Source organism: Alosa pseudoharengus, unplaced genomic scaffold, assembly GCF_046254945.1.
Source record: "Alosa pseudoharengus isolate Yale_2024_CS ecotype anadromous, Long Island Sound unplaced genomic scaffold, YU_APseudo_1.1 YU_APseudo_1.1_scf_1, whole genome shotgun sequence".
NCBI classification, from domain to species: Eukaryota; Metazoa; Chordata; class Actinopteri; order Clupeiformes; family Clupeidae; genus Alosa; species Alosa pseudoharengus.
Genome location: NW_027468564.1, coordinates 17,518,569 through 17,542,784, shown reverse-complemented (window position 1 = coordinate 17,542,784; position 24,216 = coordinate 17,518,569). Strand labels below are relative to the sequence as shown.

The window sequence follows — 24,216 nt, the reverse complement described above, 5'->3', positions numbered from 1 at the left end:
GAACATAAAGACCATGAAGCTTCTATTTCTTGCAGCTGTTAAAACACCCGTTAGATAGTTTAAAACCAACATTCATTTTTTGCAGTACAGATTATTTCTAAAAGTTATTTGTCTACTACTGGGTGATTTATCAAACGAGTGCTTTCTCGTTCGTCCTCCGCAAACTACAGGTGTTTCGGTAGAGAGCCATTAAATAAGCGATGCCAAGCAATTTCTGTAACACTTTTTGTGACATTCAGCAAATATCTCCTCATTTAATGTAAGTTCCTTCGGACAATAGGCCTACGTTCTACTCTACGTGCAGTTGTCCTCCATCTCAGTTACATCGGTTTTCTAATTTTGAAGGTTCTAAAACATTATGGTTATGGTTATGGTTATGGATTTAGCAGACGCCTTTGTCCAAAGCGACATATAAATACAAAACAACATAATAATATTTAAAAATGAACAGGGAACAGATTAGAATCTAGGTCAAATATAGTAAGGAGAATAGTTGTAGTACACAATAATATCAATTCAATCAATAGCCTAATAAAAAAGCAATGTAAGAAAGGGGAAAGGCAATAATAAAACAATAATGTCAATTCAATCAATAATATAAAAACAATAACATGCTAAGACTACATTAAGGAGAATATCAATAATAAACAATAATGTCAAATTAATTAACAGCCCAATTAAAATAAAACAACATTATATAAACCATAACACATAAGCGCTTAAACAACTAAGTATATGTTGAATAGGAATGTCTTTAGACCCCTCTTAAACGACCCAAAAACTACCACAGGAACGGAGACCACTGGGCAGTTCATTCCACCAACATGGAACCACTGAAGAAAAGAGTCTGGAATTAGACCCAGTTTTTATGACTGGTCGACACAACATACGCTCACCAGAAGACCGCAGTGGGCGGTTGGGGATGTAAGGCTTGATTATTGAATTAAAATAACTAGGAGCAGATCTAGTTAGTGTCCTATAGGCCAAAGTGAGAGATTTAAATTTAATTATTATTACATTATTATGCTTCACTGAATCCTTCTCGCTTTCTTTCATTTGTCCAGCTAACTTTTCCATTGAACCTAGCCATTTATGATGGATTACACACTCGACATTCTGAAATGTCCTGCACCATCAAGGCCAAATTAAGTTATCACGCAGCCACTGTGTCAGCAGCATCAGTGCTGACGGTGACGGTGCGTTTCTGATGTCAGATTATTATGTAGGCTACTAAACTGTTCTCATGTTGCAGCGCTTTACTTATATGAAGTTGCATTAATCAATATGAGGGGCAGAGGGGGATAAATGTTGTCCCCCCCGACGATAAAAAATAATTTAGCAGAGGTAGGGATAGGAAAACTAGCCTCGTGAGACCATCCTGATCTCGCGAGCTTCAGGGTTTCACTCGCAGATCAGTCTGGATACTTTCCGTTAAAGAAAATTTGGAGCAGTTCACCAAACGAACGTCCAATCAGCGTTGGCTTTGAGGCGGGTTGAGGTGTGACGCAACGAACAACATGACGGCATCAACAGAGATGAGCATAGCTATCGCGCAAGTTTTATTCAAATTAGAAAGTATTCCTGGGTAAACTGTGAAGCTATGAGTCTCAGCCATGCAGCTGGGAGGAATGAACCACACGGCTGATTCCAGTTCATAATGGAGGAATATACTATCTTCAGAAGTGTAGGGCCTACCGTGAAAACTTGATGGGAATTGTCGTTGATTAGGTTCATAAATGGTAAGTTAAAACATCTTAACATTTGTCACGTTACCTAACTTAATTGTATGTTAAACGGCATTAGAAGAATACTTTGTTCATCTAATTGGTTGATTTGGCCCGTCGATAACCAACAAAGGTGGTGATAGACAGATGGTTTATCCAATCAGCTAACCAGTATGTCCGCCCCTTCCCAAAAGTTCTTCAATGAAAAGTTCCCAGATGGATATGCGGAGCAAATCCATCTGGCGGAGTCAGGTTATAGGAAAACCAGAGGGGGGGAAATCCTCACCATCCCCCCCTACAAATCGCACCCTGTATCTATCTATCTATCTATCTATCTATCTATCTATCTATATACATATAAATCTATACATTAACAAGGACTAGAAAGGTACAAATACAGAATTACAGCAGGTTAGACATTAGAGGACAGATAAGGCCAGAGAATGAGTTTTGAGAATTTGAAAGCAGTGATTGAAATGGCATTTTTGATGTCAGGTGGCAGCAGTGATTGAGATGGCATTTTTCATGTCAGGTGGCAGTGATTGAGATGGCATTTTTCATGTCAGGTGGCAGCAGACTGCTCTGTCACCTTTTGCCGAGAGCTAGGGATATCAGGAAAACCATGGGTGTATCTCAATTGGCTAGTTGCCCGAAAGGCTCTCGGTGAGCTCATTTGTTTGCTGTGGAGCCAGGTGTGTTTGAACTTGACGCTATTCTGAATGTAGTTATTGTCTACAGACCCAGTTTGGGTGTTGGACCTAGTGAATCAGCACGTTACGATAAAGAAGGACGTATAGACACTAATTATTACTTTTATTTATATATATATATATATATATATATATATATATATATAACATAAATATATATATATATATATATATATATATTTATTGGGCTTCATGTCTTTTAATGATAGGACAATGGAGAATGACAGGAATGGGAGAGAGAGCAGGGGTGGGATCCGGTTGCCGGCGTATGGTGCAGGTGCCCCAGCCAGTTGCGCCACAGGTGGGGCCACCTTTGTACAACTAGTCAATTCTCTATTTGTCCATACTCACTCCCTCCCTTCCTTCTGTTCCAGCCCCTCCTTCTAATTCATTTTGTGAAGGAAATGAGGAAAGAATGGGATGGAGAAATGAGATGTCCTGTTCACAATAGGAGGATGGATGAATCAAGGAGAGACATATATGAGAAATGAGATGTCCTGTTCACAATAGGAGGATGATGAATCAAGGAGAGACAATATGAGAAATGAGATGTCCTGTTCACAATAGGAGGATGGATGAATCAAGGAGAGACATATACTGTATGAGAAATGAGATGTCCTGTTCACAATAGGAGGATGGATGGATCAAGGAGAGACATATATGAGAAATGAGATGTCCTGTTCACAATAGGGGGATGATAGCCTAGAAATCTAGACGTGCCCCTAGCGGCAGCAAATTACATTTGCTGCCAGGGCTAGTCTAGCAACTCTCCGTTGGCTTGTGAGCTCCAGAAATCGAAACTCAATCAGGCCAATGAAATCGTGTATAGAGTTGTTAGGTGGGCTTAACATAATGATTGATGGCAGAGTTGCAACGGTTTGGCTTGAATTCCCTGCTACTTGAAAACGATGGATGTTGCTGTTGGCAAACAGTGTGACACGAGTTAAGCTTTTATTAAGTTGGAGGATGATGAATCAAGGAGAGACATATATGAGAAATGAGATGTCCTGTTCACAATAGGAGGATGGATGAACCAAGGAGAGACATATCTTGAATTTCCCCTTGGGGATCAATAAAGTATCTATCTATCTATCTATGAGAAATGAGATGTCCTCACTCAATGCATCACTTTTAAGAGACGGCAAAGGAGAAATCCGGTGATTTTTCACAAAGATCTCTGTTTGTCGAGGTCACCAAGTACTGTTGGTACGAAAAAAAAAAACCCTGCAAACAATTGTTTTTACCTAGCTTGAGTTGCTGCAGCCAACAGTTGGAGCTTCCAGGCGGACATGCTGCCACACTTTGGGCCATGTTAATGAGCGTGTGTGATTCACACATATGGCAGCATAAGGTCCGCAGGTTAGCATCATGTCTGAATCACCCGAAGGGTCGGACCTCCGTTTGACAAAGCTCCGCATGTACTGTGAAGGTTGTGTCTGAAAGCAGCTACTGTGTGTAACATGTTTTCTTTAGCAATACAACTTTGAAACAGTCATGCCTATAAATCTTTATAATAATAATAATAATAATAATAATAATAATACATTTTATAATGCCCTTTTCATCACAGATCTCAAAGTGCTATTACAGGTTAGTACTAAAGGATGAGCAGTTTTAAGGAATAAGAAAACAAAGAAAAAAGGTTTTAAAGAAAACATCTAAAGGGGACATAAAGCTCCGCTAAAAAGATATTTTTCAAAACAGTCAGTGGATTGGAAAGGAATGTCTTAAGATCTTTTTTAAAACAGTCAGTGGATTGTGGTTCCCTCAAGGTGTCAGGGAGGGCATTCCACAGACGTTGGGCAGCAGCACAGAAGGCCCTATCTCCCATGGTCCTGAGTCTGGGTTCTGGGTATGAGGAGGGTTAGGGTTTGAGTGAGAGAAGCGGAGGGAGCGTGTTGTGTTTTGTGGGGTGATAATTCCTTGGAGGGGGGGGGGGGGGGGGGGGGGGGGGCATGTCCATGGATGCATTGGTGTGTGAGGAGGAAAACTTTGCATTCAATCCTGGTGGAGACGGGGAGCCAGTGGAGTGAGTGGAGAATGGGAGTATCTTGACCTTAATTGTGTTATCTTTAAAGGAGGTATATGAAATTCTGATTCAAATTGTGCATCATGCCATTCTTTCCATGGGTTGTGTTACAGTGCCCCAACATGGTACAACATGGTATTACAACTAAAACTCTTGACCATCATTGTTTAGTAGGTGGTGTCGTTGAGGCTCCTTCTTCTTAAGTCTTTCCTTTAAGGAGGTGCTGTGCTTCTCCGTGCACATTTGCGGGCGTCGAAGACGTGCGTCATTGATCTCAATTTGTCTCAATATGGTGGGGAGGCACGCGACACACCCTGCATTCTTTGCGTCATTGATGCGCGTCATTGATGTGAGGTCTCAATGGACCATATGCACGGAAAGATCTTAAGCCATCTTATTTATTTCCAGTGGGGCCACGTGTGTTGTAGCCTCCCCTATTGTTAATGCTGGAATTAGTGTCTTTAGTCTCTTTCACACGGACCCGGTTGGGTGCCGCACCTGGTGAACCATATTCAGTGGTGGTGCTGGGGTTACGTAATTAGTCAGAATGGTAGTACCTGGGTCACAATCCGTTGAAAACCCCTGAATTACAGTCTGTCCTTTTATTTACTATTTCTCATTGTGTCTAGAAGCGCTCATTCGTTATGTAGCCACTGAATTCTACTCAGATTCTACTCAGAATCAGTCTTAAACTGTATGATTGGGACGTGATTATGGGGCGTGTTTTAACTGATACAGAGGGGAAAAATGCACACAATTGGATAGACCTAACTAATCAGAGCAACAAAATAGCCTACTATGAATCCACGGGACTACAGCCAAAACATCCTTCTTCTTGACAAATGGCTTAATTGCCGTTTTATAATATCTAAACACAATTTGATATTCTCCCTATATTGTTCAATATTACATTATTATTACATTATATTTAGCAGACACTTTTTTGACCAAAATGACTTACATATGTCAGCTTTATTACAAGGGATTACATTGTCCCCGGAGCAACTTGGGGTTAAGTGCCTTGCTAAAGGGCACAACGGTGGAAGCCGGGATTTGAACCAACAACTTTCAGGCTACTGCACGCTAGCCCAGCTCCTTAACCACTACACTACCACTGCCCTCAAGCAGCCCTACTTAGAGCATTTTCGTCTTCTTTTGTCCCCAGTGTTCGATCAGCCCTACTGAGAGCATTTTCGTCTTGTTTTGTCCCCAGTGTTCAGCCCTACTTAGAGCAGTTTCGTCTTCTTTTGTCCCCAGTGTTCGATCAGCCCTACTGAGAGCATTTTCGTCTTGTTTTGTCCCCAGTGTTCGATCGCTGGTGTATCTGCAGCTGGTGTCTAGTGAGATTGACCCGTTGACTAAACTCCTTCCCACACAGAGAACACATGTGCGGCTTATCATTGCTGTGTACCAGCTGATGGGTCTTCAGATCAGCGTTGCGCCTGAAACTCTTTCCACACAGAGCGCACGAGTACGGCTTCTCCTCGGTGTGGACGATCTGGTGTTTCTTGAGGCCGCTTATTTCACAGAAGGTCTTTCCGCACTCTGGACACCGATGCGGTTTCACTCCAGCGTGAGTCCGCTGGTGTGTCCTGAGGCAGGATATCTGCGTAAACGCTCTGCCGCACTGCGAGCACCGGTGCGGTTTTTCCCCAGTGTGGAACCTAAGGTGTTTCTTAAGGTCGCTCATTTGACGAAAGGCCTTTCCGCACTCGGGACACTGATGCGGCCGTTCCCCTGTGTGGATCATCTGATGAGCCTTCAGGTGGGATACTTGACCGAAGGCCTTTCCACACTCCGCACACCGATGGGGCCTTTCTCCGGTGTGTGTGACCTGGTGAATGGCAAGTTGCAACCTGCTTCTGAAACTCTTCCCACACGTGGTGCACCGATGCGGCTTTTCTCCGGTGTGAATACGTTGATGATAGGCGAGTGGGGATGGTCCGGCGAAGGTTTTGAGACACTGGGAGCATTCATGCTTTTTCTGCACGGGGTCTGATCGCTGATGGAATTGCTGGGATGAAGTCACACTGCACTGTGCAGTCACATAGTGGTCCAAGGTGGGATGGCTCTCCTGGTTTCTCGTTTCCTCAGTGTCCCCTTGGGCTTCTCCTGCAAAGATCAGAAAATATGAGATTAGAATGTTCGCGAACCGAGAGTACCGTATTATGATGCAACAATTACCCTCAGAGATTTTCCCAATACGGACAACCGGCAAATCTGGGAACTTTGTATGTGCTGCACGTACACGCCCCCTTTTAGGGGTTAATATGACCGTTTCGATTGAATGGAACCCTATGGAGCTGCATCGAAGTGGGGAGCGAAAAGGGCTTGTACTTACTAAATCCTTGAATAAACTTGAATAAAAGGCACAAAATAAGGTTGGTGTGAGTCATCTGTGTGTTCATAGGATGAAGGTGACCATTACATTCCTATTTTTTGCTATTTCCAGTTTACTAACAGGAGTGTCACAAACGAGTATAACTAAGTTCGGCAAGCTTTACTTTATATGTCATAACGTCACCTTTATAAGTCAACCCTTAATTCTGTCACTTGAAATACGAACATATTTCCTACAACTAGGCGAGATAATTGGCTATGTTATACTAAAGTTCCACAGTTAGCTAGCTAGCAAGCTAACGTTTTACATTGGATATTATGGTAAGTGTTAGCTACAGGCTAAATCTGTCCTCAACATTGGGGTATTGGAAACTAATTAGGTTGGTAATATACATAGGTTCGACATGAGTCAGTTACATATACACATTTCTTCATAACCGTTGTGTTAATAAAATGATTGAATGTCCTGTGAATGAATAACTAGACGTAATGTGTGACTACTAGCTGTCTTTCCTATTGCAATCAATGACATAATGCTAACTTGTCTTCCCCAAAAAAGGGGCGTGAAAAGAAACCAGGAAAATAATTCACTCCTCAATATCCATCTTTGCTCCTCTATCTGGAAAGACCTACAAGACATGCATTTTTGTAAATGTTGTATTGATTGGATAAAAGGTCTAAAGGACTGAACATAAATGTCAACAGAGATGCACACAGGAAGTAGGAAACTGGAGACAACATGTCGGCAGATGAATGCTCATAAATCTGACACATAAGCACATATCCAATGTCATGTTAAGTTATTGATGGCACTGTGCCCTTTAGTGATCTGTTTACTATTGAGTGTTTCATAATAATACGTGACACAACATAATATTACTTTACTAATTTCTGAAGGCCGACATTTATCTAAACACCATATGCGATCAACATATGTTATATTACATAATCATAATAATTCATCATCAGTGTGGTTAATGTTCACTATGAATTTTAATCACATTAATCAAGTTCATGAGGAAATCCATGTTCAGCCTCTAAGGTTGTGACCAGAATTACAAAGGGTGCAAAATAACCAGTAAAACTCCAGAAACTTACCAAAAATCTTCCCATGAGAAGTTAATCTGGGGAATATTTGGAAATTCTTACTTTTTTGACCACAGACTTTCCAATATTCTAAATTGGAATAAATTGTTTTTATTCCATTTCAATGAAATAGTGTTAGATAGCTTATCTATAGCTTATCTGGTGTTACATAGCACATCTGTTTTACCAGCTAGCAAGCTGATGTATCAACAAATTTTTTTATTTAACATTTGCTAGTCAAACGTTTGATACCACAGCTCAAATATATGTCAATATAGTTCAAATGTTCAAGTTCAAATGAGTGAAATGAATGAAATGAGAGGGGGGGGATGATGAAATGGTGTGTATGTGTGTGTGTGCGCGCGCATGTGGGGAGGGGGTATGTTGTGTGTTTGGGTGGGGGTTCTGAGGTTTGAGGTTGATTAGCTATGGGGAAGAGAATAACAGTTCAGCATCCTGGTGCCTTGTGGATAAAAACTGTCTCTGTATCTGCTGGTACAGGTCCGCATACTCTTGTACCTTCTACCAGATGGTAGGAGGGTGAAAAACCTGAATAGATGGTAACTCAGTCCTTGTAATGCTCTGCGCTGACCTGACCATCCTTTTCAGGGCTTTGCGGTCATGGGCGGTGCTGTTACCATACCATGCTGTGATGTTGCCAGTCAGGATACTATCAATGGTACAGCGGTAGAAGTTGGTCAGTATTTCACCGTCCATACCAAACTTCCTCAGCCGCCGAAGAAAGAAGAGCCACTGTCTTGCTGACTTTGTGACCATACCTATATGGTGTGACCAGCTCAGATCCTTGCTGATGATAGTTCCAAGGAATCTGAAGCAGCTGACACTCTCTACTGCTGTGCCTCCTATGGCTCTTCCTGCAGTCTCCTGTAGTCCACAATCATGGGTGTGTGCTCCTCTCCCTGAAGCCTCCTGTAGTCCACTATCAGCTCCTTGGTTTTGCTGATGTTGAGCAGCAGGTTATTGTCCTGTTGTCCTGACACCAGGATGTCAGGGTTGCCACCTCTGCTCTGTAAGCAGACTCATCATCACTCGTGATACAGCCGATTATGGTGGCGTCATCAGCAAAATTAATGATGGTGTTTGAGGTGTGAGTTGCCATACAGTCATAAGTGTACGAGTACAGCAGGGGGCTTAACACACACCCCTGCGGTACACCATTGCTGAATGTTAAGAGTGGAGGAGATGATGTTACCCAGCAGTACCGCCTGTGTCCTGTCAGTCACTATGTCAGGGAGGAACTGATGTTCAGGTCTTTCAATTTCATGATCAGCCTGGATGGAACTATGGTGTTAAAATCGGAGCTGTAGTCGATGAAGAGCATCCATACATAGGTGTTTTTCTTATACAGGTGACAGAGAGCAGTGTCCAAAGCAAATGCTATCACATCGTCTGTGGACCCGTTTGGCCTATAGGCAAACTGGAGTGGATCTAATGTAGAAGACAGGGAGGATGTAATATGATCTTTAACTAACCACTCAGAGCACTTCATAACAACAGAGAATAGAGCAACAAGGCAGCTCACTGTTGATTTCTTAGGGACTGGAATGATGGTGGACCTCTTGAAACATGCGGGGATAACAGACTGAAGCAGGGAGGGATTAAAGATGTCCATAAATACCTCAGCCAGTTCAGATGCGCAAGCCTTGACACCACCTGGGATGTTGTCAGGTCCTGGAGCTTTATGTGTATTCAGCCTCCTAAATGATTTACATACAGCACTTTCAGATAACTGAAATATATACTGTATATAGTTGCTGTACACGATAGAAGATCATTATAGTTAACACCTACATAAAATCTGGTGACGATGGCATTTATTTTGAATGAACAATTACTTATAACCATCTAGTTATTGCTATCCGGTTGCATTCTGTTGCTATTATTAATACATGCATACCTCCATAACAACCAAGAATATCTTCAGTTGGGTGCATAGGCTGTATGGACTGTTGCACTGAATTATACAAATTGTAAATAAACACAGAAAACACATACCTCTCTAATGATTCAATGTAATAATTTAATTGATTTGGAATGCAAAGTTATAACAATAACAGAGATATAATAGTGCATTTCATTAACAAAGAACCTTTCAAGCGACCCAAGGACAATTCAAAAGTTCATGGATGTTATCATATGCTACATATAGACAGAAGCACAAACACAGAGGTCACTGTACAATTTAAAAGTCATGAATGGATTGGAACACAGAGGTAAATAACCCACAAGAAAACATGCTATGGTAAAAGTTTTATCCCATCTGCCATCATCGCTCAACAATCTAGCGAGATAATAGACATACCCCCCTTAGCCACGTCACTGCTGAATCTCAGCCTTTGGTGCATTTTTCTTGGCTTTAGCAGATCCTTTTAATTCAGCACATCCACACTCTATATCTCAACCAATTCTACTTGCCTGTGACAACAAATTTCCCCCAGGGGACAGTAAAGTATAAGTGCGTATCTGAATCTGAGTTAGCAAATGATGCACAAATAAGGCCCAACTTTGGTGCATTTTTCTTGGTTTAAGCAGAACCTTCCAATTCAGCACAGAGCAACAGTCCATGGCATCCTCCCCATCAGTAGGCACCCCATCCACCCCATCAGTAGGCACCCCATCCTCCCCATCAGTAGGCACCCCATCAGTAGGCACCCCATCCACCCCATCAGTAGGCACCCCATCCTCCCCATCAGTAGGCACCCCATCCTCCCCATCATGGCACCCCATCCTCCCCATCAGTAGGCACCCCATCCTCCCCATCACCCCCATCAGTAGGCACCCGATCCTCCCCATCACCCCCATCAGTAGGCACCCCATCCTCCCCATCCCGGCCAGCACCCCATCCTGCCCATCATGGCACCCCACCCCACCCCCATCAGCAGGCACCCCATCAGTAAGCACCCCATCACCCCCATCAGTAGGCACCCCATCCTCCCCATCGGTAGGCACCCCATCCTCCCCATCAGTAGGCACCCCATCCTCCCCATCGGTAGGCACCCCATCGTTAGGCACCCCATCCTCCCCATCAGGAAGCACCCCACCCCCATCAGTAGGCACCCCACCCCACCCCCATCAGTAGGCACCCCATCCTCCCCATCTGTAGGCACCCCATCAGTAGGCACCCCATCCTTCCCATCAGTAGGCACCCCATCCTCCCCATCAGTAGGCACCCCATCCTCCCCATCACCCCCATCAGTAGGCACCCCATCCTCCCCATCCCGGCCAGCACCCCATCCTGCCCATCATGGCACCCCATCCCCCCCATCAGTAGGCACCCCATCAGTAGGCACCCCATCCTCCCCATCACGGCCAGCAGGCACTCCTCACATCGCCCCTCGCTTTGCAAAAGCTGATGTTCTTCTGCTTCACAGCTTTGCGGTAGGTTTCATAGGAGCAGCGGTTACCCTTTTCCACATAATCAGCATACATTAGCTTGACGGTGATGTCTCTGGGAAGGTACCGACAATGTGGGGCCTGCTCCCTTCCATAGTGGCTCACCGACGGGTGGAAGGACTCAATATGGTCGTACACAGGCTGCATGTCCAGCTTGTTGGCTGGAGGGTGCCTTCCTCTTTGGTCTCTCAGGTTCGACACATTACCTATCTCCCTCCTCATCACAGAGAGGACCAGAGAGTCATTTGTGGGATGGAACCCCAGTGTGGCCAAAAAGAATGTTTTACAGACTTGCTGCGGGACTTGATCTTTGTTCTTTAGCCTGTAAACAAAGGACCTGCCACGCCGACTTCCAGCCCCACAAGATCTTGCCGTCGGCAACTGGCTGACACTGTGAAACACGAACATGCGCTTTTCTGCGAAGTCCATGCCCCAGTAACTGCTCCAAATCTCCTGGCGTCTCTCCTCACTAAACTTGGCTGTGCATTGTCTTCGGCATTTCTGCCCACACGGGTCTCGCATTTCTGGGGTAGTGGCGGCTAGGCCTCCGGGGGGCACTGCTGATGGCAGGGGGGCTGTGGCTGGAGCGAAGCGGGGAAACGCCACAAGAGCATCATCATACATTAGCTTGATGGTGATGTCTCTGGGAAGGTACCGACTATGTGGGGCCTGCTCCCTTCCATAGTGGCTCACCGACGGGTGGAAGGACTCAATATGGTCGTACACAGGCTGCATGTCCAGCTTGTTGGCTGGAGGGTGCCTTCCTCTTTGGTCTCTCAGGTTCGACACATTACCTATCTCCCTCCTCATCACAGAGAGGACCAGAGAGTCATTTGTGGGATGGAACCCCAGTGTGGCCAAAAAGAATGTTTTACAGACTTGCTGCGGGACTTGATCTTTGTTCTTTAGCCTGTAAACAAAGGACCTGCCACGCCGACTTCCAGCCCCACAAGATCTTGCTGTCGGCAGCTGGCTGACGCTGTGAAACACGAACATGCGCTTTTCTGCGAAGTCCATGGCCCTGTAACTGCTCCAAATCTCCTGGCGTCTCTCCTCACTAAACTTGGCTGTGCATTGTCTTCGGCATTTCTGGCCACACGGGTCTCGCATTTCTGGGGCTGGGGCGGCTAGGCCTCCGGTGGCCGCTGGTGATGGCAGGGGGGCTGTGGCTGGAGCGAAGCGGGGAAACGCCACAAGAGCATCAAGGGTGGTATTAGGTGCGCTGTACAACAGGTCATCTGATCCAAATGCCATGAAACTACCAAGAATGGACCATGTTTTTGGTTCAGGATCACAGTCAATACCAATACTCCCACGAGTGTCTGAAATGAAAAAAAACAAAACAAAGAACAGATTACAATTAAAGACATGCATGGGGAAATTAAAGAGTCATGAAACATATGACTAATATTTGATTAATTCACCTCAATGTTAACAATTGATTAATTGCATTCCATCATTGCATTGATATTCAATATGCATAGGAAATAATATTGTAAGGCCCAAAAACAAAAACATTTGATTTGACCAATAGGGTATTTGATTAATCAATGTTCATTCTGACCAATTGGACATAGGCCTACAATATAGTAGGTTACAATATAGTAGGCTACCGACTGGTAAATCAAGGGTCAAATTATACTACCAAACTGCTTCAGATGCACAGTTGTTGGATCAATTGGTTCCAAAACGCTATATCCACCAGTTAAATACATTTTCATAAATCGTTTTTTTCCATTGTTTTTTGTTTTTGCAATTTCAGTATAAATGTTTTTGTATATTGTTATTTGATTTATATTTACTAAATCAAAACAACACAACTGCAATTTGATTGATATTGACTGAAATATACAATTAAATAAAAATAAAAAAAAGCATTTTCACTGTGATTCATCAAGTTACAAAAAGGCAGGATATATATTTAATTCAGAACTGTTATTGCTGAGCTTGGCATATGTGTGATTAAGTAAGTAAAAGTATATATACTCTTTTGATCCCGTGATGGAAATTTGGTCTCTGCATTTATCCCAATCCGTGAATTAGTGACACACACTCAGCACACAGTGAGCACACAGTGAGGTGAAGCACACACTAATCCCGGCGCAGTGAGCTGCCTGCTACAACAGCGGCGCTCGGGGAGCAGTGAGGGGTTAGGTGCCTTGCTCAAGGGCACTTCAGCCGTGGCCCACTGGTCGGGGCTCGAACCGGCAACCCTCCGGTTACAAGTCCAGAGTGCTAACCAGTAGGCCACAGCTGCCCCACAATTAGGCTAGGCTCGTAGGAGGTGTGTCATGGTATGTAACACACAGCTCCAAGCAGTCATTGACATGTGGTACTGAGTGACTAATCAGCTATATGTGAAAAATAAAAACATTATTTACGAATATATATGGCTGGCATGCTTTACAATGCTTTTGTTTATGATACAGAGCAGTTTGTTATTTGTTGGGCTGCTACGTTGTCCTAGCTAGCTAAATTAAGTATATAGCGATCTATCTGTCTATCTTGCTTATTCATTCATCTAATGTATAATTTTTGATTTTTGTTAATCAATAATTTCTTACCTTCACTTTGATGTCTGTGTTTCAATGTCATCTCGACCATCACTTTACCTAAAGAGCAATGGGCCATTCTTTAAATGCTATTAGTACAATTAGTAAAAACAGCAATATTTGTTCAGCCACATTTTTATTCAGGTATTGTGTTTTAGAAGTGCTTCAGTGACGGCTTCTACACACAGTTGCGTGCGTTGCAGTGCTGGAGACGCATCCCATTCACTTTACATGGGCTTACGTCATCCGTTGTCGAACTGAATTGTGGGTCCGTTGCGTCGCGTTTCTCCCGTCTCTCGCGTTGAGCAGTTGAACTGCACCGGCCAATCAAGCCAATCGACGGACGGCACCAACCAATCAAATTACGATTATACTTCAAGTCATTTGCATAGTTACCGTCGGGAACACCCACTGGCATGCGTTGACGTAACGCAACTGTGTGTAGAAACCGTGACAATACATACACTGCTATTTAAGCGCGGCAAACTTTACACAAAACAAAGGCAGAGTATCGTAACTCCAGGCCGACACAGTAACTTCCCTTTGATGCACGGCTTAGGCAAAGTACCTAAACTCAACTCGAGCATCCCAAAACAAAGGCAAAGAACCGTAACTGATGTCACAGCGTTGCTGCAGGGTTGCACGATTTGCGGAAAATATCTAATTGTGATTTTTCTGACAGATATTGGGATTACCATTTGCAATATGATTTTTGAATGTCAATGAATTGATTCAATTCAATATTCCACATGTCTCTTTAATTTGTGCCACCCCATGAGTAGTGAGCACGCCTGGTGCACAAGAACCACAGACCAACTGAACCAAGTGAAGCTCACCAATCAGATTTGTGAAAGGTGAAAAAAATTAACTGTGCATGATTATTTGTAGCTTTTGCGATTGGGTAGTTGCGTTCGTTCACATTGCAATTGCGATAACTGTGTAGCCCTACAACGCGCCATTCCTTGGTTTTTGCCTTTGCACAACTGATGTGTGTGTGCACAAATCAGTGTATACCATATGGATGTACCCGTTATTTCAGCGCTGGTTACGCCCCTTGAAATTGAAAATCAAGAGAGAAATTTTCCAGAAACTGGATTTGAGAAGTGCTATAAATTCAAATGAATTCACATTAAATCTGGTTGTTTTAACTAAGATTATGTAGCACAGTGTTTGCAACTACATTTAAGTCCCCTATTGTATTCCCATAATTTCCACAGTATCTCACAAAAGTGAGCACACCTCACATTTTTTCATGAGACACTGAAGAAATGACACTACAATGTAAAGTAGTGAGTGTACAGCTTGTATAGCTTGTATAATAAGTGTAAATTTGCTGTCCCCTCAAAATAACTAACACAGCCACTAAAGCACTGGCAACAAAAGTAAGTACACCCCTAAGTGAAAATGTCAAAATTGTGCCCAAAGTGTCAATATTTTGTGTGGCCACCATTATTTTCCAGCCCTGCCTTAACCCTCTTGGGCATGGAGTTCACCAGAGCTTCACAGGTTGCCACTGGAATCCTCTTCCACTCCTCCATGACGACGTTGCGGAGCTGGTAGATGTTAGAGACCTTGCGCTCCTCCATGACGACATTGCGGAGCTGGTAGATGTTAGAGACCTTGCGCTCCTCCATGACGACATTGCGGAGCTGGTAGATGTTAGAGACCTTGCTCTCCTCCACCTTCCGTTTCCATCTCAGCCTCTTTAGCAAGGCAGTGGTTGTCATGGAGGTGTGTTTGGGGTTACGTTGGGATACTGCCCTGCAGCCTAGTTTCCAAAGGGGGGGGGGGGGGGGGGATCATGCTCTGCTTCAGTATGTCACAGTACATTCCTCAATGAACTGTAGCTCCCCAGTGCAGCACTCATGCAGCCCCAGACCATGACCCTCCCACCACCATGCTTGACTGTAGGCAAGACACACTTGTCTTCGTAGTCTTCACCTGGTTGCCGCCACACACGCTTGACACCATCTAAACCAAGTTAGTTTATCTTGGTCTCATCAGACCACAGGACATGGGTCTAGTAATCTTAGTCTGCTTGTCTTCAGCAAACTGTTTGTGGGCTTTCTTGTGCATCATCTTTAGAAGAGGCTTCCTTCTGTGACGACAGCAGACCAAGTTGACGCAGTGTACGGCGTATGGTCTGAGCACTGACAGGCTGACCCCCCGCACCTTCAACCTCTGCAGCAATGCTGGCAGCACTCATACGTCTATTTTCCAAAGACAACCTCTGGATATGACGCTGAGCACATGCGCTCAACTTCTTTGGTCGACCATGTCGAGGCCTGTTCTGAATGGAACCGGTCCTGTTAAATCGCTGTATGGTCTTGGCCACAGTGCTGCAGCTCAGTTTCAGGGTGTTGGCAATCTTCTTATAGCCTAGGCCATCTTTATGTAGAGCAACAATTCTTTTTTTCAGATCCTCAGAGAGTTCTTTGCCATGAGGTACGATGTTGAATTTCCAGTGACCTGTATAAGAGAGTGTGAGAGCAATACACCAAATTTAACACGCCTGCTCCCCATTCACACCTGAGACCTTGTAACACCAACAAGTCACACCAGGGCTGGAAAATGGCTAATTGGGCCCAATTTTGGACATTTTCACTTAGGGGTTTACTCACCTTTGTTGCCAGCAGTTTAGACATTAATGGCTGTGTGTTGAGTTATTTTGAGGGGACAACAAATGTACACTGTGACACAAGCTGTACACTGACTACTTTACATTGTAGCAAAGTGTCATTTTTTTTAGTGTTGTCCCATGACAAGATATAATAAGATATTTGCAAAAATGTGGTGTACTCACTTCTCTGAGATACTGTATTCCTGTTGATTTTTGAAAAATCATGGACGTTTGCAACCCTATGTGACGGCCTGCTTCTGTTTTAAACAATTCATGCTTTCATAAAGCCGCCTTAGTTCTGATGTTATCCAGCTGGCCATCATCAAATAAAATGTATATGTGAACTGCTATATTAAATAGACCGATAGACCGATAGATAGATACTTTATTCATCCCGAGGGCAATTTTATTTTTATTTATTTTATTTTAGCCACTGACAAGGCTTGAGGTGTCATTAAAATGATAATTCCCGGCGATTTTTAACATAGATCTCCGTTTCTCGAGGTCACTGGGTATTGTCAGTACGAAACAAATCTGAAAACAATGGGTTTTACCTCACTCGAGTTGCTGTAGCCGGGCAGGTTCAGCGCTACAGTGTACTACTGTATCTGCCTGGAAGCTCTAACTGTTGGCTGCAGCAAGTCAAACTGATTGTTTTCGGCGGGGGGGATTTTCCTTTAACTCTCAGCCAACATAGACGGGATCCCTATAGATATATCGCTACCTTAGAATAATAAGGTTCTATCTGACATTTTTGTCAAAATGGAGTTATTTACATATTTTTATTCTTTGAAAGTTTCTTAAGTTCAGATGAGGTGTTTCTTAAAGTTGTGTACATATTTGGACTTTATATCAAAAAGAACTTGTTCCATTTACCATGTAACTCTATGGAATTCTAAAACTTTGAAGCTCAATATCTCAGAACTACTCAAAACGCAGATAGAACCTTATTATTCTAAGGTAGCGATATATGTGTGCCTGTTTACCCCAGGTAAAGAAGGTAAAGAATAAGTATAGTATAAGTGTTTGGGCCCAGGTCTTTGGAAAGATCAATAACACATTGTAATTTGTTTTTCAACGATTTTCATGATACAAAATATTCAGCAACTTACTTATAGGAGACGAGCCATGACCATATTCTCTAACATTTTCTTCTTCAATTTCTTCTTCTTTAATTTCTTCTGGAACATATGTGTCTGCTTTGATTTCTTCTTTGCAGGTCAACTGTGGTGATGTGTACATTTCGGCGTTACAGTCGTATTCTATTCCAGGCTTTTCTTCCTGAACTGCAAACAGATAATCATACAGGATTAGATTACACATGATAACCTCGTTTTTTTTTTGTTTTGTTTTTTTTGGACCGACAGTTCTAGCAAGCTTCTAGGGAGCTAGCAGATGGTGAGGCTTCATTCGCCCTGTAATGAGTCATTTAACCATATACCGACTTACGAAGAGGAGTAATTAACATGAAAACGTTGCCTGGTGTCCCTTTAGTGTGAATACAGGCCCAGGTATCATATCAAATACACATTGCAATGAATTTGTTTCAATTTGTTTCAATGATTTTCATTCAAGATATTCAGCCAAACAACACCCCTCACCTGTGCTATATTTATGATATAGAACGGCCTCTTGGGGCTTATTGCTTAAACACGTTACATGTTTAAATACACATGAATTTGTTTTTTCAACGATTTTCATTCAAGATATTCAGCAACCTACTTGTAAAAGACAAGTCCTCGCGACCGTCCACTTCTTTCAATTCTTCTTTGATTTCTACGGTGCAATACGTTTCCTCCTTCATTTCTTCTTTGATTTCTACGGTGCAATACGTTTCCTCCTTGCAGGTCATCTGCGGTGATGTTGGCATATCGGTCGTCCAGTCAGGTTCCAGTTCAGGCCTTTCTTCCACTTTCTGACCTGCAAAGAGATTGGAACAGATAGCAAGCAGATAATCTAGGAACAGATTCAACGGCTTAACTTCTTTAAAAACAGCACTCACTGATGCACTTATTCTTATTGTACTACACCTACTTTTAAAATGTTATAGAATTGTTGCGAGAATTGCTTTAAAAAAGCATCTGTTTACCATGTTGTTAGTCGCTTTGGTTAAAAATGTGTCAGCCAAATGTAATGTAATGTAACTATTCATGTAGTAGGCATCAAATTCAAAATTAACATATACTTTCCATGAAATAGTCCACATTTTCATTTTCAACATTTGATATGTTGCCTATGTCCTTTTTGCTGTTAAAGGAATTATCCGGAGTAAAATGCACTTTAGATCGATTTCCGGATGATTGGGGGTACATACGTTGAGTTGACATCAAAATTATGTCATTCGGATGTGTTTTGAGAAAGTTCGATTGTACCGTTTTCAGTCACAACTCGTAGCCTGGAAGTGAGCGGGGCATTTCAATTGCGCCGCTACAAAACGCTATTTTTGTACCTCTTCTACAGTTCCAAACAACATAACACTTACGTGGTAGTGAGTAGAGGGTCCCTAAAGCCAAACCGATGTGGTCGAATAGAGAGTCCAGAATGAATTTCATCAAGCCAGTACCTTTCCGAAAATGTTGCCATCTTTGCCGCCACCTTGAGGGGAAAGTCCGTAGGAGTCTTATTGCTGTGTAACACGCTCTGGAAATTCACAATTTCGTCGCCGTTTTAAAAAAAAAAACATAGTCCAGTCAATACAACTTCATTTCAATTTCGAAAGAAATACTGGACTATGTTTTTTTTTTTTTTTTTAAACGGCAACGAAATTGTGAATTTCCAGAGCGTGTTACAACACACTCAGCAATAAGACTCCTACGGACTTTCCCCTCAAGGTGGCGGCAAACATGGCAACATTTCTGTAAAGGTACTGGCTTGATGAAATTCATTCTGGACTCTCTATTCGACCACATAAAGACCTCGGGATACTTCGGTTTGGCTTTAGGGACCCTGTACTCACTACCACGTAAGTGTTATGTTGTTTGGAACTGTAGAAGAGGTACAAAAATAGCGTTTTGTAGCGGCGCAATTGAAATGCCCCGCTCACTTCCAGGCTACGAGTTGTGACTGAAAACGGTACAATCGAACTTTCTCAAAACACATCCGAATGACATAATTTTGATGTCAACTCAACGTATGTACCCCCAATCATCCGGAAATCGATCTAAAGTGCATTTTACTCCGGATAATTCCTTTAAATAGGGGTTTACAAGACTTGTATATTATGACATTCTGTTTTACACAACGTCCCAACTTTTTCTGTTTTGGGGGTGTACAAGGACCATTGCAAGAATTTAATTTTCTACAATACAAACTAGCAGCAACTTACTATCAGGGCAAAAGTCGCTGTGTCCATATTCCCTTATATTGGATTCTTCTTCTTCTTTAATTCGCACTGGTGACCACTTCTCTTCTTTGACAATGAAGGTTTGGAATGCGAGTATCTCTGTCTTGCAGCCATGTTCTAGACCTGGGGTTTCTTCCACTTTGACTTTCTGAAGGAACTCATAACATTCTTCTGACTTGACCTCCTTCTTCACGGGCATGGGCTGTTGTTGTGATGGTTCAGGATATCTGGACATATCAGGCTTCAATCCTGTTTTTCAAAAGAAATCCAGTCAGACTTTTTTTTCAGAGCAAGGACAATTCGGCAAACATAATGAAGAAGTGATCAACAACGCAAGGCCGATCAACAGTGTGAGGGGAAAATGACAAAGATGGACTTTAACCTTTTATTTGATATTTGTGTTTCTGTAAAATCTTACACTTTTGAATGGACTCTTCTGTTACAGCGTAACCTAGTTTGTAATGTTCCTTATAATTGATACTTCTATTGCCTAGTTCTCAAAGTTCTTATTATTTGATACTTCTGTTCTGGTAACTGATGTTCAGATGGCAAATCATGTGTTGTATGACGATAGAAATGTTCTTAATGTCCTTGATTCTTAACTAACTCATTGTATTGACCAAGTCATGTGTGTGTGCAGAGAAGGTGTAATGATACAATGATACAATGAGATTATGATACCGTGCGAGGTGTGTGTGTGAGAAACAACTGATTGTGCACAGACTTTGTCTCTGTATCCTGATTTTGCCTGATGCTTATGAGACCTCTCTGCGCAGAGATTAATAAACAACTATCGAGAAAGACAAAACCTTATTTCAGACTCTCAGTTTTTATAGATATTTAAGCTAAATTTCTTCCACAACAGCCAAGCCTAATTAACAATACAGTGAGCATTCCCACACACCTTGGAAAATGATCAAGTTGTCGTGGAAAATAAAAACATTCTACATATTCCCTTTCCCCGCTGACAGTGAACTCCTTGACTGTGATCAAATCAAAATAGTGAGTTCAGATGATGCCTCATGGTCATCAAGTAGTTGCAGTTCTGAATCAGTAAGAAAGTAACATGGGCTGCATCCGAATACCCATACAGAAGACGAGACGCAGTACATCACAGTAGTAGTACGTCAAAATTGTATGCTTACTACTCGCCCGCATACATACATACCATACTAAATTGATGGTTGAGTAGTACGTTCTAACCAACGTTAGTACCGACTATTCGGATGCAGTCAGGGTCCACAATGCACAGCCTCTCCGCTCCTAACCAGCATCATTTAAATCAAAGTGCAGAGTGCAATGAATGGAACTTTTGGATGAAAGTGGTAGTTACCACTTTCTCCCACTAGTAGCAGCAGGTGTGACTAAGCGGTAAAATTATACACGGCAATGTATTATGTATGTAGATCCAGTAGGCCTAAAGGTCAGATGGTCTTTGGGGAAAAACTGATTGGTTGAGCAGTGTCACATATGGGAGTGGTTATAGTGCTGTACATCACCGAGTAGCAATAAGTGAACAACCTCGCAAGGAAAATGTCATTGCAAGATATTGTTGTATATCAAGAGAATGTGCTCTCATTTTAGTAAATTGTGATCTCATTGTACTAGTTTGTGTGCACAATTTAGTATATTGATGTGCTCGTTTTACATAGCGCTCTCATTGTAATAAAGAGTGGTCTCATTTTATTAGATTGGGCGCTCATTTTAGTAAATTGTGAGCACATGTTATGCACACAATTTACTAAATCGTGTGCACGTTTTACTAAATTGTGCGCACAGTAAAACGAGTGTAGGCTACTAGTAAAATGTGCGCAATATTTAGTAAATTGTGCACACAATTTAGTAAAATATGCACATGATTTACTAAATTGAGAGCACAATTTCATAAAATGAGCGCACTATTTACTGTTTAGTAAAATGAGCACACAATTTAGCAAAATGAGGACATGTTTTCTGGATATACACCAACACAATATTCTGCAATGACCCCTCCAGGGTTCCGTAGAAAATGCCAAAACATCGCACAATGCAAAGTATCCCTTTACCTTCGCCTTCCTGATAAGTGGAGTATTTGTTGTGGCAATAACAAATAGGCTCAACTTGCCTTTGTCAGAGAAGCTTTTTCTCGGAGTACGTTAGATCGAAAAGAAAATCCAAAGCTACAAAACAAAACGATGCACGAGTGGCCCTAACGTTACACAGATTTAATTACAATTGCCAGGCTATATTCTGTTACCTCAGATCACGGCCACTGCAACTGAGTGGGCTACAAAATAAGTGACCACTGATAGCCTAATGTTAACTTGAAACCAGTACAACACAAATTGCAAAAGCCGTCTGCAAAAGGCAATCAAACAAACAGTCAAATTAGCTATGTGGGTTCTTCTGTTGTACGTTAGGCTACTCACAGATCTGATGTGGGTCTAGGGAGTGGGCTACTCTCTCCACGGTTCCGAGCTGCGGATGATTGTGTTCCCTCGTAGCCGGAGGAACCACCGACTTTCCCGGAGTCACCAGTGGCGCTATCCCCGTGGCCTTGTTCCCTCGGCGGCTTCCAGTGAACCCAATAGCTTGTTGAGCTAATGTCAACTGAGCAGCGTCTCAGGCCAGCATGAATATATCGTGACGAGATTAACTGCTTATGGCAAGGTGCACTGTTATAGAGCTGCCAAGCATACTCTGAAACAGACGTAGGCTAAGATAATAAAAAGATCGTGAACTCTGGATGAAAGATGCCAGATGCCAAACTCCCCAGACAGTCACGTATGGCGTTTCGTTCACATCTGTGGTGCATGAGCGCCACCTGCTGAATCGGAGTGTGGGTCTTTTGGATGGTTTGGATGATTTTTTTTTTTTACTTCTTTCCCAGAAAAGTTATATATTTCACCTGAATTTCTTTCCAGAATATAACTGTTTATTCCTATCAAAATGCAAAAATAACCTTTGTCTCGATGATATGTTTATTTCAGTAAAAATTACACTTTAACCTTGTATGTCTATAAACTTTTCAGGTTTGTAAAACATTTAGAAACATTTAATTTAGAATGAAATTGACCTCAAAACAATAGCCTATTGTTCAATTTCCTCTAGTTCCAGCCCAAGTCCAATTTAAAGGAGAACTTGGCAACTATTTCAACGTAATAAACCCGTTAAATGACCTGTTCCGGTGAAAATGGTGACTTTGCCCGCTGCGCCTAGCGTCCTCAGGCGGAAAACCAACCTTGCAACATTGAGACTACCGTCCCGGAAAGAGAAGTGAGAAACAAGAAACTAGTTTTAAATCGTGTTTCTTACCTTGTAACATCCACATAGTTCTGCCAAACGTATGCTAACCGTTCGCTAGCTTGTAAACATGTGCTTTATCGTTACCTTTTCCCACAGTTTGAAATAGCATAATGCACAATTTCTCCAGCAGAGGGGGAAATCCTGCCAAGTTTCCCTTTAAGTTCAATTTAAGATATCAAAATACTCAGTATCTCACGACCACGTCATATTGAACTCACACAATGAAAGATACTGGGTGTAGTTTTACAGTGTACTCATGGAATGGCCAGCTAGCCGTCGTGAGATGATTGCTGAATGTGACAAAAACATGTTATGCCCTTGAAATGCCCTTACCTCGTGTAAAATCTCTGAGGACACCTTTAACGCTTCACTCATGCAGCACAGGGCCTCGACTTGGTCTTCCAATCAACCTACTTTCCCCCTTTCGACATTTATCTTTCTGTTTTCTCAACTCTACAGCTTTTTCCTCAAATATACAACCTGCTTTTTGAGTGAACTCTTCTCCTTTTGCAGTCTTTTGCACAGTTTTTCTTCTGAAGTAGCCTACTGCTATCAATCTTAACTCTCTCTGGTGTGGAAGCCACTGGTGGACTAAAACCCTCATTAAGTGGTTGATCATCATTCTCTGATGGCTCTGGAGTTACAGCTACAACCCCAAAACAGAAAAAGTTGGGACGTTGTGTAAAATGCAAATAAAAACAGAATGTGATAATATAAACGTCTCGTAAACCCATATTTAACAGCAAAATGGACATAAACAACATATCAAATGTTGAAAATGAAAATGTGGACTATTTCATGGAAATATATGTTAATTTTGAATTTAATGCCAGCAACATGTTTTTAAAAAAGTTGGGACGGGAGCATGTTTACCACTGTGCTGCTTCACCTCTTCATTTAACAAAATTCTGTAAATGTTTATGAACTGAGGAGACCATTTGCTACAGTTTTGAGAATGACATTTTGTCCCATTAATCCCCAATATAGGATTTCAGTTGCCTAGTCTATGGGGTATTCTTAGTCATGTTTTTCATTCCATTATGCACCTAATTTGACAAATCTGGACAGGCCATCTTAGCACCTGGACTCTTCCTCTATGGAGAAATACTATTT

General features: G+C 42.3%; 1 protein-coding gene across 4 annotated transcripts; it reads right to left on the bottom strand.

Moving 5' to 3' along the window:
• Positions 1–4,410: 4,410 nt before the first annotated feature.
• LOC143122170 (uncharacterized) lies at positions 4,411–22,567 on the bottom strand. Of its 4 annotated transcripts, none has more exons than XM_076283005.1 (6): positions 22,227–22,567; positions 19,801–20,067; positions 18,198–18,395; positions 17,588–17,761; positions 13,868–13,915; positions 11,120–12,625 (listed from the first exon to the last, which is right to left on the bottom strand). In XM_076283005.1, exons 2-6 carry the CDS (start codon positions 20,051–20,053, stop codon positions 11,214–11,216), a joined length of 2,085 nt encoding a protein of 694 aa, XP_076139120.1. In that variant the 5' UTR covers positions 20,054–20,067; positions 22,227–22,567; the 3' UTR covers positions 11,120–11,213. The 4 variants fall into 4 exon arrangements, 3 of the variants coding, with proteins under 3 accessions (XP_076139134.1, XP_076139120.1, XP_076139126.1); XR_012986613.1 differs by having other exon boundaries at positions 12,578–12,625; positions 13,868–16,324; XM_076283019.1 differs by lacking the exons at positions 11,120–12,625; positions 13,868–13,915 and adding an exon at positions 4,411–6,575.
• Positions 22,568–24,216: the final 1,649 nt, after the last annotated feature.

Bases quoted from the DNA above. Each gene is read 5' to 3' on its own strand.
- LOC143122170 (XM_076283005.1), bottom strand. From the start codon at position 20,053: ATGTCCAGATATCCTGAACCATCACAACAACAGCCCATGCCCGTGAAG. The intron at 18,396-19,800 runs GTAAGTTGCTGC...ATCTCTTTGCAG, and splicing joins CAGCGACTTTTGCCCTGATA to GTCAGAAAGTGGAAGAAAGG. The intron at 17,762-18,197 runs GTAGGTTGCTGA...ATCTGTTTGCAG, and splicing joins CGAGGACTTGTCTTTTACAA to TTCAGGAAGAAAAGCCTGGA.